The sequence below is a fragment of the Meles meles genome, chromosome 10, assembly GCF_922984935.1.
Source record: "Meles meles chromosome 10, mMelMel3.1 paternal haplotype, whole genome shotgun sequence".
Classification (NCBI taxonomy): Eukaryota; Metazoa; Chordata; class Mammalia; order Carnivora; family Mustelidae; genus Meles; species Meles meles.
The window spans coordinates 62,893,889-62,911,273 of NC_060075.1; the positions used below are offsets into that span (position 1 = coordinate 62,893,889).

The 17,385-nt window shown below is 39.4% G+C and overlaps 1 protein-coding gene across 1 annotated transcript in view; it reads right to left on the minus strand.

The window, feature by feature from the left end:
* The window catches only part of SCIN (scinderin), an 80,291-nt gene that overhangs the window by 23,935 nt on the left and 38,971 nt on the right, over positions 1-17,385 (minus strand). The window contains exons 5-8 of the mRNA XM_046020002.1: positions 7,866-7,958; positions 3,291-3,423; positions 2,590-2,678; positions 1,552-1,767 (exon numbers count right to left, since the gene is read on the minus strand). Coding sequence (XP_045875958.1) covers positions 1,552-1,767; positions 2,590-2,678; positions 3,291-3,423; positions 7,866-7,958 — 531 coding nt within the window. The remainder of the gene's footprint in view (positions 1-1,551; positions 1,768-2,589; positions 2,679-3,290; positions 3,424-7,865; positions 7,959-17,385) is intronic.

Consider the following 17,385-nt stretch of genomic DNA (forward strand, 5'->3'; position numbering starts at 1 on the left):
GAAAAGATAAAAGTAGGCAGAAACTTTTTTTTTTTCTGGCTTCTCATCCTCATCACAGATTAAAGACACTCGAAGTTGGAGAGATGAGAGCTGTAGATGAACCAGGAAAGCAACAGGAGTCTGCCAGGCAAGGTGCGCATGCGCACCCTCCAGGGGACGTGGGGTGGGGGTGAGGGTGGGGGGTGCGTGCCTCCCCTTGCAATTTGGCGATGGAGGAGCAGCAGTGCTTTCAGAGAGAAGCATGACATCCTGGTGAGCAAAGGAGAAACAACAGCACTCCTGGGCTAAACCCAAAAGCCTAGAGAAAGCCCCCAGACTTCCGAAGTCTGGGGCCGACTGAGGAGGACATCTCAGAGTCAACACGAGACTGGCCCTGGGACCTGTGCTGGGGAGCCAAATCTGCCACAAGGCCCTCCTGCTGTGCTGAGCTGCAGAAAAGCGCACGTGAGCAGGAGACAGACCCAGACAGCAAGCTGATAGCCCTCGGACAATGGCCACGTGGGGCCTTTCTCCCTTGCAACCCCTGGATAGCTTAGATGTGCACCTTCATGTCTTTGAAAAGAGGCAAAACTACTTCTTAAATTTCTTTCCCATATACTTCGCTCCAAACATTGTAGTAAGCCTTGGGGATACAAGGATAAAATATTCAATTCCAGCCCTCAAGGAACTAAGGAGAGGGCCAGGAAGAAAAATAAACTGTTTTGCAGTCCTTAGATGATGATTCTGTGAGAAATATCACTTATGGTTTGAGCACAAAGGCTGCTCCAGGACAGATGGAAGGCTTCTCAAAGAGCTTCAGCTTGTGACTGAACAGAATTCCACAGGAAAAGGAGTGGAGACTTTAGCCAGAGAGAAGAGGGAAGAGCCCTCAGGCAGTGGTAGAGTGAGGCAGCCAGGAAAGCAAGGATCAAATCCTGGAAGACCTTGCAGGCCCAGCTGAAAACGGAAAGCCATTAAAATATTTTGTAATAAGACACAACATTACCCAGTTCTCATTAAGTTAGATGACTCAAGAGTAGAGGGTGAAGAGAGTTGAATTAGGGATATTTATTAGGGGGTTATGGGCAATTCTTAGTCAGAAAAAGAGAATTATCAGCAAACAATTTGAATGCTCTAAAAATATCTGTGAGTTTAGCACTACCCAATTTGCTTTTGTGAATGTCTGGGAAGTGCAAGGAAAGGTCTAACTAATGGCCACTGGTACATTCAGAGCTACTCGCCGTCACTGGACAATCCCAGTTCCAGGAGTGGGAGCAGTTCTGGACCAGGAAACAAGATGGCTGGGTTCCACAGCATGTCTAATACTAATGAGGTGATTTTGCACAGATCACCTAACTTCTTGGACTCGCAACACACATTGTAAATAGGATTGAAGGTCAAAGACTGTCTCTTCCAACTTTAAATTCCCTGATTTAATATACAGTCATGGACCACCTTTATTAATAAGTAAAGTAAAATGACAAAGCTTGCAGTCTTCTGAAGTTACATTTCCAGGCGTACTGGCATAAATGGGCTTGATGAAAACAGACACAAACAAAAGCAGCCAATTACCTCCACTTTGCCAGAACCATCATCCACCATATTGTGCTGGGCAGCCATCTGGGGAGAAGTGTGTAGTTTTGAGGCATCAAATGGAATTTGTTTTATTTGAGCCACTTTCTCAGTGACATAGACTTTCCCGAAGCCATCACTCTGATCTTTCTCTCTCCAGTCCTTAAAGAACTGTTTGAAGATTGGTGTTTCCCCTCCTTCTGGAAGAACTTGAATCTAAGATTTAAAACAATGATAATTATTCTAAAAAGAAAATAGACAGAGGAAAGACATTCATCTAGGAGTGGAGAAAAAAACTAAGGAAAAGACTGTCTTGGTTTCTGTGATGACAGATGAAAACCTAGAAGCGGGGATCCGTGCGTGAGTGAATGTAAAATGGAAGATTATCAGATATGAAGGTGAAACAATCCACCTCTGCTTTTTGTCACAACTAAAGTGATTGCCCCTGAATTTGGATGCTTGAAGGAAGAACAGAGTTCTGTCATGTTACCGTTATAGTCAAATATGTGTGACTCTTACTCCGCATTAGGTTTATAAGAGACCTGAACCTGGAAGAAATGATCTCATTGTGTTCCTTGTGTGAGGACATAAAACTGAAGAAAAAGGCTGAGTCCGAAAGACTCAGAAAAGGAAGAGTAACTAATCAGGTGTCTAAGCTGATGTCAGTGAAGCCAAATATTATCTGGCTATTAGCCCAGGTCTGCACAACCTGCTCTAAGGACTAACCGAAAAGTGCTCTCAGTACATTCAACTGTGGTTGATCATCTTGACTGAAACGCTGTGGAGGAAGCAGATGGGGTCTTTTTTCATAATGCAGCCCCACGGAAGGTCTGATCTCCAGTTTCTGCAAAATTCCATCCTCCACAAAGCTGTGGTTCTAGGGACACGGGACACAGTGTGGCACAGACACAAGGGAAGAATGATTTCCATGCATAGGGTACTTTGATCCAAATTCTCACACAAGTTTTGCGGAGACAGGATGAGCTCTCACATTTTAATTTTTTTTTTCCTAGCCAGCTCATTTCCACACACACTTACTTGGGTATTGCTGGAATAATTCATTTGCCTTAGGAATTCTTCAGCTGTCTTCATTGCAGCTTTTCTCTCCTGGAGATTAGCATCTTTACCTAAATGGAAGATAAATGAAAAGGACAGAATATCAGAGAGGGAACACATTATATGATTATGAAACATTCACACACCCCAAGCAATAAACATGATTATAATTTTAATTTAAATATGACACTGAGCATGGCAAAACTGTCCTGGCATGTTAAATATATTTCGTAGTATCCTAATGATTGCCATATATATATATTTATTTGACAGACAGAGATCACAAGCAGGCAGAGAGAGGGGGGTGGGGAAGGCAGGCTTCCTGCAATCAGGGAAAGCAATGCGGGGCTCGATGTGGCTCGATCCCAGGACTCTGGGATCATGACCTGAGCTGAAGGCAGAGGCTTTAACGCACTGAGCCACCCAGGTGCCCCATTGATTGCCATATATATATAAAAGATCCTTTTTATATTGTCCAATGCTTTCTTTAACCCGATCACTCTTGGCAAATGATACTAGTAGGAAGAAAACACAGTTTTGATATCTGCATTTTATATGAGCTATTTACAGATCAAGTCTCAAAATGATAGGCTTTCTTTTTTAAATCAGAAGTTTTCTTTACCTTTTCCAAAAGATAGCCATTAAGTCTACAGTGCAGCTACTACATCAATGGCATTTCTTACCCTTCCACACAAAAATTTGTTTTGCAGCACCATGGTCCAAAATAAAGCATTCTTCAGAAAGCAGCATCGCCATGGAGAAAGGGTTCTCTTCTGCAACCACAGTCACTCTCATGGATCCACTGGCATCTGAAACCTAATATTAAAAACCACGAGCTTGTTTGCAGATAATAAAAATATTCTAAAATTACATCATGGTGATATTTGCACAACACTGTAATTATAATAAGAACCATTGAATTGCATACTTTAAATGGATATAGTATGTAAATTATATCTCAACGAAGCCATTTAAAAAAAATCCATGAGCCAAGTTATACCCTAAAAGGCTTTTTAAAAATTTTTTTTTAATTTTTTGAAAGATTTTATTTATTTCTTTGACACAGAGAGAGAGAGAGAGAGAGCACGAGATGGGACACAAGCAGGGGGAGTGGGAGAGAGAGAAGCAGACTACCCGCTGAGTAGGCAGCCCAATATGGGACTCAGTTCCAGAACTCTGGGATCATGACCTGAACTGAAGGCAGGTACTTAATGACTGCGCCACCCAGGCACCATACCTAAAAGGCTTTTTATTTATTTATTTTTTAAAATTTTTAAAGATTTTATTTATTTATTTGACAGACAGAGATCACAAGTAGATAGAGAGGCAGGCAGAGAGAGAGAGAGGGAGAAGCAGGTGTCCCGCTGAGCAGAGAGCCCAATGGGAGGGCTTGATCCCAGGACCCTGGGATCATGACCTGAGTGGAAGGCAGAGGTTTAACCCACTGAGCCACCCAGGTGCCTCCCTAAAAGGCTTTTTAAAGGTCCTTTGGACAATCAACAAAACTAAATGACAATCCACAGAATGGGAGAAGATATTTTTGAATGACATATCTGACAAAGGGTTAGTATCCCAAATGTATAAAGAACTTACATAACTCAGCACCAAAACCCCCAACAGTCCAATTAAAAATGGGCATAAGACATGAACAGACACTCCTCCAAAGAAGATACACAGATGGACAACAGACACATGAAGAGATACTCATCAACATTTATCATCAGGGAATTAAAAATCAAAACCATAAGGGTGCCTGGGTGGCTCAGTAAGTTAAAGCCTCTGCCTTCGGCTCGGGTCATGGTCTCAGGGTCCTGGGATGGAAGCCCGCATCTGGCTCTCTGCTCGGCAGGGAGCCTGCTTCCTTCCTCTCTCTCTGCCTGCCTCTCTGCCTATTTGTGATCTCTGTCTGTCAAATAAATAAATAAAATCTTTTAAGAAAATCAAAACCATAATGTGATATCACTTAAGCCTGTCAGATTGGCTGAAATCAAGAACACAAGAAACAACAAGTGTTGGCAAGAATGAGGAGAAAAAGAAACCCTGATGCACGGCTGGTGGGAATGCAAACTGGTGTAGCCAAAGCAGAAAACAGTATGGAGGTTCTTCAAGAAATTAAAAATAGAACTACCATATGATTCAATAATTCCATTACTGGATATTTACCCCCAAAATGCAAAACACTAATTCAAAGGGACAGATGCACCTCTATGTTTACAGCAACATCATTTACAATAGCCAAATTATGGAAACAGCCCAATTGTCCATTGACTGATGAATGTTTAGAGAAGATACAGTATGTATTTAAACAATGGAATATTACTCAGCCATAAAAAAGAATGACGTTTTGCCACTTGTAGCAACATGGATAGATCTAGAGAGTATACTGCTAAGTGAAATAAGTCGGAGAAAGACAAATACCATATGATTTCACTCATATGTGAAATTTAAAAAAACAAACGAACAAAAGAAGGTGAAAGAAACCAAGAAACAGACTCTTAACAATAGAGAACAAACTGATGGTTACCAGAGGGGAAGCGGCGGGGGGCGGGGTGAAATACATGAAGGGGTTGAAGAATACATTTATCATGATGAGCACTGAGTGATGTATAGAATTGTTGAAACACTATATTGTACACCTGAAACTAAGATAACACTATATGTTAACTATATGGAATTAAAAAAAAAATTCTTTTGGGGTAAAAAAAAAAAACCATTAACAGAAAGTTAAGTTTCAACACTGGACCTAAAGAACCAGAAAATAAAATGGTAATAGTAATGGCTAAGGTTTGTTGAGATTTCCAAATAATAGGCACCAGGCAATGAACTTTACATGATTAGTTACTAATTTTTATAGCAATCTTTCCAACTAGGTAATAATCTAAGACTCACTGCACACACATTAAAAAAAAAGCTTTAAAGCATTTATTGAGTGCCTACCATAGGCCAAGTGCTATGCTAAGAAGGCAGTGACACATTACAGTCTATGCATAGAGACTATTTCCAGATTAGGTCCTGTAATTTAAGTATATGTTGTGTAAATTGTCAAAGTAAATTTCTTCTGTCACAAATATTTATTTAGACTCTCAAAGTTTGGAAACAACCACAGAACATTTCTTTTTTTAGGGGCTCAGTCAGTTACACATCTGCCTCCCGCTCAGGTCATGATCTCAGGATCCTGGGATTGCCACATGGGGCTCCCCACTCAGTTGGCAGTCTGCTTCTCCTGCTCCCTCCTGTGCATGCACACACACACACACACACACACACACACACACACACACTCTGTCTCAAATAAATAAAATCTAAAAATAAAAAAATTTTTAAAAAGAACAATTTTTTTAAAGGTGGAGGTGGTATTGCAAAACTGAAAGTGATATTAATGCCCACGTCAGAATTCCCTGGTTTTCAAAGGCCAGCTTGTAGGCTGCAAGGTAATCACCCGGGCACTTGATAAATATGTGGATTCTGGGGCTTTCCCTAGATCAGTGGTCAAGCTGTGCAGCATTACGCTGGGGCTTGAATTCTGTTTTTTTTATAAGTTGCGTCGGTGACTGCTTCCCAGCTGTGTTCTGCAACTCCCAATTAAATTTATTTACAGACTTGGTGTTTTACATATATGCAATACATTTTATATCCACTAGAGGGAGGAATGATTCAGGATTAACATCTTCCCATTTTAAAACATTTCTTCAGTTGCTAATGCTGTCCAAGTGGGAGAATGGTTTTATTTGATGATGTGGCATAAAAGAAATTTGTTAAGCTTTAAGTGGGTTTTACAAGCAGTAGTGGGAAAAAAAGGTGCCATGAAATCTTTATTTTTAAATTTTTATTTATTTATTTATTTGAGAAAGAGAAGAAGAGAGAGCAAGAACACATGTGGGGGGAGGGGTGGAAGGAAGAGGAAGACAGGATCCCAAGCAAACTCCCCACTGAGCTTACAGTCTGGTAGTCATGCCCATCCCTTGACCCCGAGACCATGACCTGAGCCGAAATGAAGAGTCCATGCTCAACTAACTGTGCCACGGAGACACCCCCTCGAAGTCTTTAGCATAACAATTTCTGTGTAGTTTCTATTAAAATCATCAGTACTTAGCAGAAGTCATGACCACATTTTTTCCCTTGCCATCGAGGAAGAAAATAATTCACTTACTCTTTACAAAACGCAACTTACTAGACACAAGTCAATAACTTGATCTTCATTCAAAATCAGTTTCTGAGCTCAAAGTGGTCTTAAAGCAGGAAATGTAACTCCTTCCTGTGGTGGCTGATGACTACTTAGTTCTTCGGGGAGATTAGCGGTCTGCTCCAAATCATGCGCTTGGAAAGTTAGAAGGGTAAGGAACTCTTGCAGGATTCCACTGACTATTCTCCTCAACTGGTGTATCTGTGGCTTCTGTTACCTTCACTAGCAATAAAGTCATAAAATTCTGGAGTTCTAAGGAACCTGAATAATCTAAAAGAATCTCTCTTTTTCACAGATAAGAAAACTGAGACCAGCATGGTCATATCTTGCCCAAGTTCATCCGGTGGGCCATCACCACAGAGGTGACACGGAACTAGGTATCCAACGCCCAGGACAGGGTCATTTTTACCCTGTTTCCTCCCAGCTGTTTGATTTTATAGCTTTGCTCTCCTGTAACAAAGAAAGCCTTCATTATGACTAAACAGTATATTTAAAATAACGTGAAGATTTTATAGTTTATCAAAATTTTGGGGTGCCTGGGTGGCTCAGTCGTTAAGTGTCTGCCCTTGGCACAGGTCATGATCCCATGGTCCTGGGATCCAGCCCTGTGTCAGGCTCTCTGCTCAGCCGAAAGCCTGCTTCTCCCTCTCCCACTGCCTCTGCTTGTATTCCCTCTCTTGCCGTCTCTCTCTCTCTCTGTGTCAAATAAATAAATAAAATCTTAAAAAGAAATTTATAAGCAAAAAGCTTACTGAGTATTTTTATTCCATGAAGGAAACATTTTAAGAACATCATATATCAAAACCTATTGTTGCAAACTAGCACGGCAACACTATATAATTTTATTTAAGTTGTAGCAATAATTTCACTGATTTGACATTTTTAATAAAAATAACTAAAAGTAATAAAAACAGGAATTTTAATAAACATACTAGAGGAAAGAATGGATTCTACTGACACACTTCTCTTTGAGAGCAAGGAGAATTATCAGCTGTGGCAGAGTCCCATCCAGAACATGTCTCCCAGCTGCAACCAGTCTAGTGGAAACAATAGAACTCACTAACAGTGAACTCACCATGTAGAGTTTGGCCATTTTCCTGTTCGTTATGTCTGCTATGGTGTCGTCGTCATCGTCTCCATCCGGAAGCTCTGGCTTTGTCCCCAAAACCTGGAAAAAAGTGAACAGATAAAAGATAAAGACCTCTCATTAAAGGACGCAGAGTTAAAAAAAAAAAAAAAAGTAAAGTATCTTATATTTCTAAAGACATAAATTGTAACATATTTGCAGTTAAAATGACCAGACTCAAACATTTCTCACCAATCATACTGCATTGGCCTTTGCTCATGGATCAAATGAATGAATTGACTGAAGTAAACAAACACTGAGTTGCTCATGATGTGGACTTCCAAGAAAGTAAAATCCTATACCTGAAAGCAGAGGTGTTCATATTACTGAAGACTAGCAGGAATCAATTAAAATGTGAATTCTAAAGTCACTTCTGTAAGAGATTTCTTCTTGTGACCTCTGCTTCCTAGGACCAAACTGTAGGTTGAATTACAACAAATCTTGGATCAAATTATTATTTGAGGGGAGAGGACCATTATAATTAGATAAAGGGCAAATTCTGGAGTACATAATGCTATATTTCCTGCTGTATATTTGGCACTTAGAAGTGTCTGGAGCATAAAAGATGCTCATTAAGTAATTGTCAAAGGATTAAATGAATGTATTTATGTATTTTTTACATATATGATACAATCCAAAATTTAAGTATATAAAGCATTAGTAGAAAGTACATTTGAATCTGCTTTGATTTTCTACACACTATAAGCACAAAAGAAATAGGTATACCAAGTAACTTTATTATTAAATTAATTGACACAAATATAACCTGTTAAGAACAGGAAAAAAAATATAAACTTACTCTAAACCGTGTGACTTTTATAACAACATAAGTATAAATTCAAGTTTAGAAATGCAAAGAAGGTATTCATTTAGACTCAATAAATATTTCATATACAATGAAATTCCTTGCAGAATGTGTTTTATTGCTCTCTACAAGACACTGTATGAAAATACATTCCGCCAAATACGAGGCAACAATAAAATTGTATATAAATTCTAATTCTTGTTCAAATACGGGCACTGCCTGGAGTTTCAAAGCACATTAAGGAAGTTATTTTCTCTGGGAACATTCTCATCTTTTTATTGACACTGTGATCAAGAAAACATTTTAATCATTGTACATACTAAATGATTATAGTACAGTTTTCTTTTTTGCTAAAAGTAGGATCAAGACACAAATTAAAACACTTGGAATCAAAGGTGCTTTTTAAAAACAGCTTTACTTAAAATCTTTTAATAAATAAATAAATAAATAAAACAGCTTTACTGTGTTAGAAGTATGTGTATCTTCGAAGAGCAGGAAAAGCCTCCTTGTGTGCCCTTTTGTGATTCTTCTGTAACTAAGACAGTAGTTTGGAATCGACAATTTGGGTTGAGGACATATCTAGGACTTGGAAGTTTCCCAGGGGGCCAAGTGAGTCTGAAACTTGGAGCACACTCTAACTTTTAATTTTCAGACAACAATTCCCATCTGAGCCAAGTTTCTTAATTAGCCTCTCAAAGGGCTGTAGCACAGTTGGGAATTGAACCCATGGTATTTACCAGAAACAGGCTTTAACTGCAGGGTTAGGGGGATGCTGTACATTGTTAGGTATCCCCAAGAATCATTTAAAATTTAGTACAACAACTAAAAATCTACCAAAAACCTCACTGGGGTATACAAATGAGTTTCTAACCATCTTCCCAAATCTGAAGGACTTTACATCTTGTCTAGAAAGAGGAAGATAACTAAACATGTTCTCTTTATCATCTATGCCATTTATTTTGACCTTTGAAATAAACTATAAATACAGCTGTTCTTTTTTCTTTTTCTTTTCTTTTTTTTTTTTTTTTACAAGTGGGACAATACCTAAATTTTAAACAGTCATTTTAGGTTTGTCAAGTTATTAGCATTTAACTCATGTAATCCTTGGTGTGTGAAAAAAACATATATTTTATAACAAGTTAAAGAGAAAGGGAGTGGTGACTGGGTGACTCAGTTGGTTAAGCTGCTGCCTTTGACTCAGGTCATGATCCCAGGGTCTTGGGAAGGGGCTCCCTGCTCACCGGGGAACCTACTTCTCCTTCTGCCTCTACCTCTGCTCCTCCCTTGACTTGTGCTGTCTTTCTCTAAAATAAATACAATCTTTTAAAAAAATTAAATAAACTTTAAAGAGGAAGGGAAACAGAGAAGCCTTATCTGAGGATGTTTCTTAAAAATTTCCTCTATTGTGTGGCGCCTGGGTGGCTCAGTGGGTTAAAGCCTCTGCCTTCAGCTCAGGTCATGATCCCAAGGTCCTGGGATGGAGCTCACATCGGTTCTCTGCTCAGCGGGGAGCCTGATTCCTCTTCTCTCTCTCTCTGCCTGCCTCTCTGCCTACTTGTGATCTCTGTCTGACAGATTAAAAAAAAATTTTTTTCATCTATTGTTCTAGCCAAGACCTGTCACTCAAGCTTGGGAGTCTCCCCACCCTTCCCCTTCCTTCAATTACTGTAAATTTCCACTTAAAAGTATCATCATCCTTTAACATGCTCCAAACTGAGCTTAACTTTCCATAAAACCAACCATTCTCAATTCTCCACTTGCATCAGTGAATCTCTGTTCTATTCACCTGGACTTAAAATCAGAAGGTCAGTTTCAAACACTGCCTGTTCTCCATATTGAATCTCCTAGCACTTGGTCATTAAATTCTACTTCTTTGTAATAATGTTTGGAGTCACCTTAATTTCCACCTTAGTGAAGTCCCTTACCACCTGAGCGATGGGTTATACCTGTTCCTGTCGGTTCCCTCTGCTTTCAGGCTCATCTCATTTTTTGATCCAGACAGTTATTCTGTACACTGGCTGGAAGGCCCCTCATTTTACTTTACTCCCAAATTTCAAGAATATGACTCCAGAAAAAAGACTTACATCCTTTATCTGCACCAGTGACTCTTAAAAAGCTCTGTGTGCCCAAGCAACATCTGGGTAACCTGATAAAATAAACAATCTCAACAGCCAGCTATTAAGTCATTAGCTCTGGGGTGAGGCCCAGGGAACTGCATTCCAGATGATGCTGAATTGGCTGCTTATCGTCAGAGCGAAAACTTGTGTCTGGATTCCAAAACCCCTTCAGAGCTGGATGTTAAGACGCCTGCATTATTTCTCAGCATTCTCTACCATCTCCCTTCTTTTACCAAGCTGATGTTTTCAGTGTCCCTTGTGGGAGCCACACATTTGCCTTCCCCAGGGCTCTCCCAAATGCTGTATGTAACTTCTACCTAGGTTGACTCCATGTGGTAGAAGCAAAACTGAGCAATTATGCTTTGGTTGGCTCGGCTAATTATAATTAACTCAGGAATAGTTACTGCTTATTGTGTGTCTCCTGTGTGTCACACACTGTCTCAGGAGCTTTGGACATGTTTCGTCTTAATGAGAGATCCCATGAGCTAGATACTGTTATCCTCATTTTACAGAAAAGCTCACTGATGCTGAAAGAGAAGTGATTGTTCCACAAAACTGCTAAGTGTTGAGGCTTAAGTTATGTCACAGATCCCTTCAATGCCATAATTTCAATAATTTTTAAAAATTTTTCTATTTTTAATTTTTATTTTTTTAGAGAGAGAGAACGGGGTAGAGGAGAAGGGGTAGAGGAAGAAACAGAGAGAATCTTAAGCAGGCTCCATGCCCAGCATAGAACCTAACCCAAGTTTCAGTCTCATGACCTTGAGATCATGACCTGAGCTGAAATAAAGAGTTGGACACCTAACCAACTGAGCCACCCAGGCGCCCTTCGGTCATTTTCAGAATAATTAGTTACATACTTCCTTAAATCAAGGGAAACTAGGGAAGTTTTGGAAAGAGACAAAAGGATTCTTTCCAGGGATGGTGTCTAGGGACTCCTTCTGGTGATCCGATACCATAAAGTTACTTTCTTTCCTTTGTTTTCTAATTCAATAGAAGATTGATAGCAGCAAATGATTTTTGTCCACAGAGATGCACAGGAATTTTTTCTGGTGGAGATGAAACTAATTTCTGCCCTGTGGAAGAGGTCAGCTTTGCATTTATCCACAAACTCATCTCAACACTGATCACCCATTCACTTGCCTGTTCTTTGGATTCTTCTTCAAACTAAGTACAATATCTTACTAGTTCTCTTATTTTTTTTTAAAGATTTTCTTTATTTATTTGAGAGAAAGAGAAAGAGAGTATGAGAAGTGGAGAGGGGCAGAAGCAGAGGGAGAAGCAGGTTCACCACAGAGCAGGGAGCCTGATGCGTGGCTTGATCCCAGGACCCTGGGATCATGACCTGAGTTACCCAGGCACCTCTTACTAGTTCTCTTATTAATAAATGACTGAAATAAAAATCTTTGATGTGGGTTATTTTATATTTGTATGAGACTCACAATTTTATTTATTTGAAACTACCTTTTAACACCTTGTACCCATGTTGTCTAAACCACGTATATTGAAATCTGTTTACACATTTATTGTCTTTTTTATGTATTACATATCTTAAACTTACATTTCTCAAGTGCTACTGTGTGCCATACTAGGGACTTTATAAATTTTGTTTAAAAGATCTTTCCAGGGGAACCTGGGTGGCTCAAGTCGGTAAGTGTCTGACGCTTGCTTTCAGCTCGTCATGATCTCAGGGTCATGAGATCAAGTGCCACATGGGGCTCTACCCTGAGTGTGGAACATGCTTCGGGTTCTTTCTCCCCTCTCCTTCTGCCCCTCCTCCCATTCTTGCATGAGCACGCTCTCTCTTTCTCAAAAAAATTTAAAATTAACAAAAATAAAAAAATAAAAGATGCTTACATATCCCTGCTTACCAGACACTGGTCTAAGAACATTGGATTTATTAAGTCATTTCATCTTCACATCAACAGGGCACTGTTATTATCCCATTTTAAACCTCAAGAAACAGACTAAGTAACTTGCCCACCATCATGAGGCTTACAACAAATGACAAAGTCAGGATTTGAACTCTGGCTCCAGAGTGGGTGCCCTTATCTAGCCTGCTGTGCTGTTTCTGTAGGCACTTCATAAAGGTCTTCACAATTAATTGTTGAGGCCTGGTCTCTGGAGATAAAGCAGAAGGTGTTTTGCAGCAGTAATTGTAGAGGGAACACTCTTAGGTATCCCTTCCTTTTCTTTTTTTTTTTTTTCCTTTAAAGATTTTATTTATTTATTTGAGTGAGTGAGAGAGAAAGCACGAGGGGGGGAGGGTGAGAGAGAAGAAGGCTCATCGCTGAAAGCAAGCTCCATGTGGGATTCAATCCTGGGACTCCAGGATCATGACCTGGTCAAAGGAAGATGTTCAACTGACCAAGCCACCCAGGCATCCCTAGTTCTCTCTTTCTGATGAGAGCAATATTAGCACATCTATCGTGCAGCACACACGTTAGTTGATATGATGACGGAGTTCCTCCCTCTTCCCTCCACTGCTGTTCTCATCTCTCTCCAAATCCTCTCTCCACTCCCCTTCCTAGCAGCTCTGCCCATGCTGTGGGCATCAAAGGCTGACAGAAGGAAGTTCTTCCATCATGTTAGGTGTTCTGTGAGCAAAGAGCCCTTCAAACAAGATACGCTGGTGTTCAACCAACCTGAGAACGCAACCAAGGAATGTAAAATAAAGCATAAAATAATTCTTTATCCATAAAATTGTTACAAGTTAGGAGATAACTGACAACATTCAATGCTGGGAAAGTTCTGTATTCTACTAAGAGCTCTCTGGTAAGAAGTAGGTAATAGAAATACAAGACAGAGACCAATTATTAAACCCAGTAATTCTATTCCAGTGGTTTATTCCAAGGGAATAATTAAAATACATGCAAAAAAATCAACCTAATAAATACATCACAGCATTTTACAATACTAAAAAACACAAACCACATAAATGCCCAACACGAAAGGGATACATTCAATAAATTAGCTTCATTGAATGAAAAACTACACAGATATTAAAGTATTATAAAAATTATGTGATGCCACCTCACACCAGTCAGAATGGCTAAAATTAACAAGTCAGGAAATGACAGATGCTGGCGAGGACGTGGAGAAAGGGGAACCCTCCTACACTGTTGGTGGGAATGCAAGTTGGTGCAACCACTCTGGAAAACAGCATGGAGGTTCCTCAAAATGTTGAAAATAGAACTACCCTATGACCCAGCAATTGCACTACTGGGTATTTACCCTAAAGATACAAACGCAGTGATCCTAAGGGGCACGTGTACCCGAATGTTTATAGCAGCAATGTCTACAATAGCCAAACTATGGAAAGAACCTAGATGTCCATCAACAGATGAATGGATAAAGAAGGTGTGGTATATATACACAATGGAATACTATGCAGCCATCAAAAGAAATGAAATCTTGCCATTTGCGACAACGTGGATGGAACTAGAGGGTATCATGCTTAGTGAAATAAGTCAATCGGAGAAAGACAACTATCATATGATCTCCCTGATATGAGGACATGGAGAAGCAACATGGGGGGTTAGGGGGATAGGAGAAGAATAAATGAAACAAGATGGGATTGGGAGGGAGACAAACCATAGATGATTCTTAATCTCACAAAACAAACTGGGGGTTGCTGGGGGGAGGTGGGGTTGGGAGAGGGGGAGGGGGTTATGGACATTGGGGAAGGTATGTGCTATCGTAAGTGCTGTGGAGTGTGTAAACCTGGCGATTCACAGACCTGTACCCCTGGGGATAAAAATACATTATATGTTTATAAAAAAAAAAAATTGGAAGGGGAGGCAAACCATAAGAGACTATGAACTCTGAAAAACAACCTGAGGGTTTTGAAGGGTCGGGGGTGGGAGGTTGGGGGAACAGGTGGTGGGTAATAGGGAGGGCACGTTTTGCATGGAGCACTGGGTGTTGTGCAAACAATGAATACTGTTACGCTGAAAAAATAAATTAATTTAAAAAAAAGAAAAAAAATTATGTGATGCAAGAAGAAATTTGGAAAGAACCCAAATACATGGAGACTAAAGAGCATCCTTCTAAAGAATGAATGGGTCAACCAGGAGATTAAAGAAGAATTGAAAAAATTCATGGGAAAAAACGATAATGAAAGCATAATGGTTCAAAATCTGGGACACAGCAAAGGCAGTCCTGAGAGGAAAATATATAGCAGTACAAGCCTTTCTCAAGAAACAAGAAAGGTCTCAAGTACACAACCTAACCCTACACCTAAAGGAGCTGGAGAAAGAACAACAAAGAGAGCCTAAACCCAGCAGGAGAAGAGAATTAATAAAGATCAGAGCAGAAATCAATGAAATAGAAACCAAAAAAACAATAGAACAAATCAACGAAACTAGGAGCTGTTTCTTTGAAAGAATTAATAAGATTGATAAACCCCTGGCCAAAAAAAAACAAAAACAAAAACAAAAAAACCCTGGCCAGATTTATCAAAAAGAAAAGAGAAAGACCCAAATAAACAAAATCATGAATGAAAGAGGAGAGATCACAACCAACACCAAAGAAATACAAACAATTACAAGAACATATTATGAACAACTCTAGTCAACAAATTGGACAATCTGGAAGAAATGGATGCATTCCTAGAGACATATAAACTACCACAACTGAACCAGGAATAAATAGAAAACCTGACCAGACCCATAACCAGTAAGGAGATTTGAAACAGTCAACAAAAATCAAAAATCTCCAAACAAATAAAAGCCCAGGGCCAGACAGCTTCCCTGGGGAATCCTACCAAACATTTAAAGAAGAATTAATTCCTATTCTCCTGAAACTGTTCCAAAAAATAGAAATGGAAGGAAAACTTCCAAACTCATTTTTTGAGGCCAGCATCACCTTGATCCCAAAACCAGACAAGGATCCCATCAAAAAAGAGAATTATAGACCAATATCCTTGATGAACACAGATGCGAAAATTCTCACCAAAATACTAGCCAATAGGATCAAATGGTACATTAAAAGGATTATTCACCATGACCAAGTGGGATTTATTCCAGTGCTGCAAGATTGGTTCAACATCTGCAAATCAATCAATGTGATAGAATACATTAATAAAAGAAAGAACAAGAACCATATGATACTCTCAATAGATGCTGAAAAAGCATTTGACAAAGTACAGCATCCCTTCCTGATCAAAACACTTCAAAGTGTAGGGATAGAGGGCTCATACCTCAATATTATCAAAGCCATCTGTGAAAAACCCACCGCAAATATCATTCTCAATGGAGAAAAACTGAAAGCTTTTCCGTTAAGGTCAGGAACACGGCAGGGATGTCCATTATCACCACTGCTATTCAACATAGTACTAGAAGTCCTAGCCTCAGCAATCAGACAACAAAAAGAAATTAAAGGCATCCAAATCGGCAAAGAAGAAGTCAAACTATCACTCTTTGCAGATGATATAATACTCTATGTGGAAAAACCAAAAGACTCCACTCCAAATCTGCTAGAACTTATATAGGAATTCAGTAAAGTGTCAGGATATAAAATCAATGCACAGAAATCAGTTGCATTCCTTTACACCAACAACAAGACAGAAGAAAGAGAAATTAAGGAGTCAATCCCACTTACAGTTGCGCCCAAAACCATAAGATACCTAGGAATAAACCTAACCAAAGAGGCAAAGAATCTATACTCAGAAAACTATAAAGTACTCATGAAAGAAATTGAGGAAGACACAAAGAAATGGGAAAATGTTCCATGCTCCTGGATTGGAAGAATAAATATTGTGAAAATGTCTATGCTGCCCAAAGCAATCTACACATTTAATGCAATCCCTATCAAAATCCCATCTGTTTTTTTTTTTTTTTCAAAGAACTGGAACAAATAATCCTAGAATTTATATGGAACCAGAAAAGACCTCAAATAGCCAAAGGAATATTGAAAAAGAAAGCCAACGTTGGTGGCATCACAATTCCGGACTTCAAGCTCTATTACAAAGTTGTCATCATCAAGACAGTATGGTACTGGCACAAAAACAGACACATAGATCAATGGAACAGAATAGAGAGCCCAGAAATAGACCCTCAACTCTATGGTCAACTAATTTTCGGCAAAGCAGGAAAGAATGTCCAATGGAAAAAAGACAGTCTCTTCAACAAATGGTGTTGGGAAAATTGGACAACCACATGCAAAAAAAGGAATTGGACCATTTCCTTACACCACACATGAAAATAGACTCAAAATGGATGAAGGACCTCAATGTGAGAAAGGAATCCATCCAAATCCTTGAGGAGAACACAGGCAGCAACCTCTTTGACCTCAGCCACAGCAACTTCTTCCTAGGAACATCGCCAAAGGTAAGGGAAGCAAGGGCAAAAATGAAGTATTGGGACTTCATGAAGATCAAAAGCTTTTGCACAGCAAAGGAAATAGTCAACAAAACCAAAAGACAATTGACAGAATGGGAGAAGATATTTGCAAATGACATATCATATCAGTATCCAAAATCTATAAAGAGCTTAGCAAATTCAACACCCAAAGAACAAATAATCCAATCAAGAAATGGGCAGAGGAC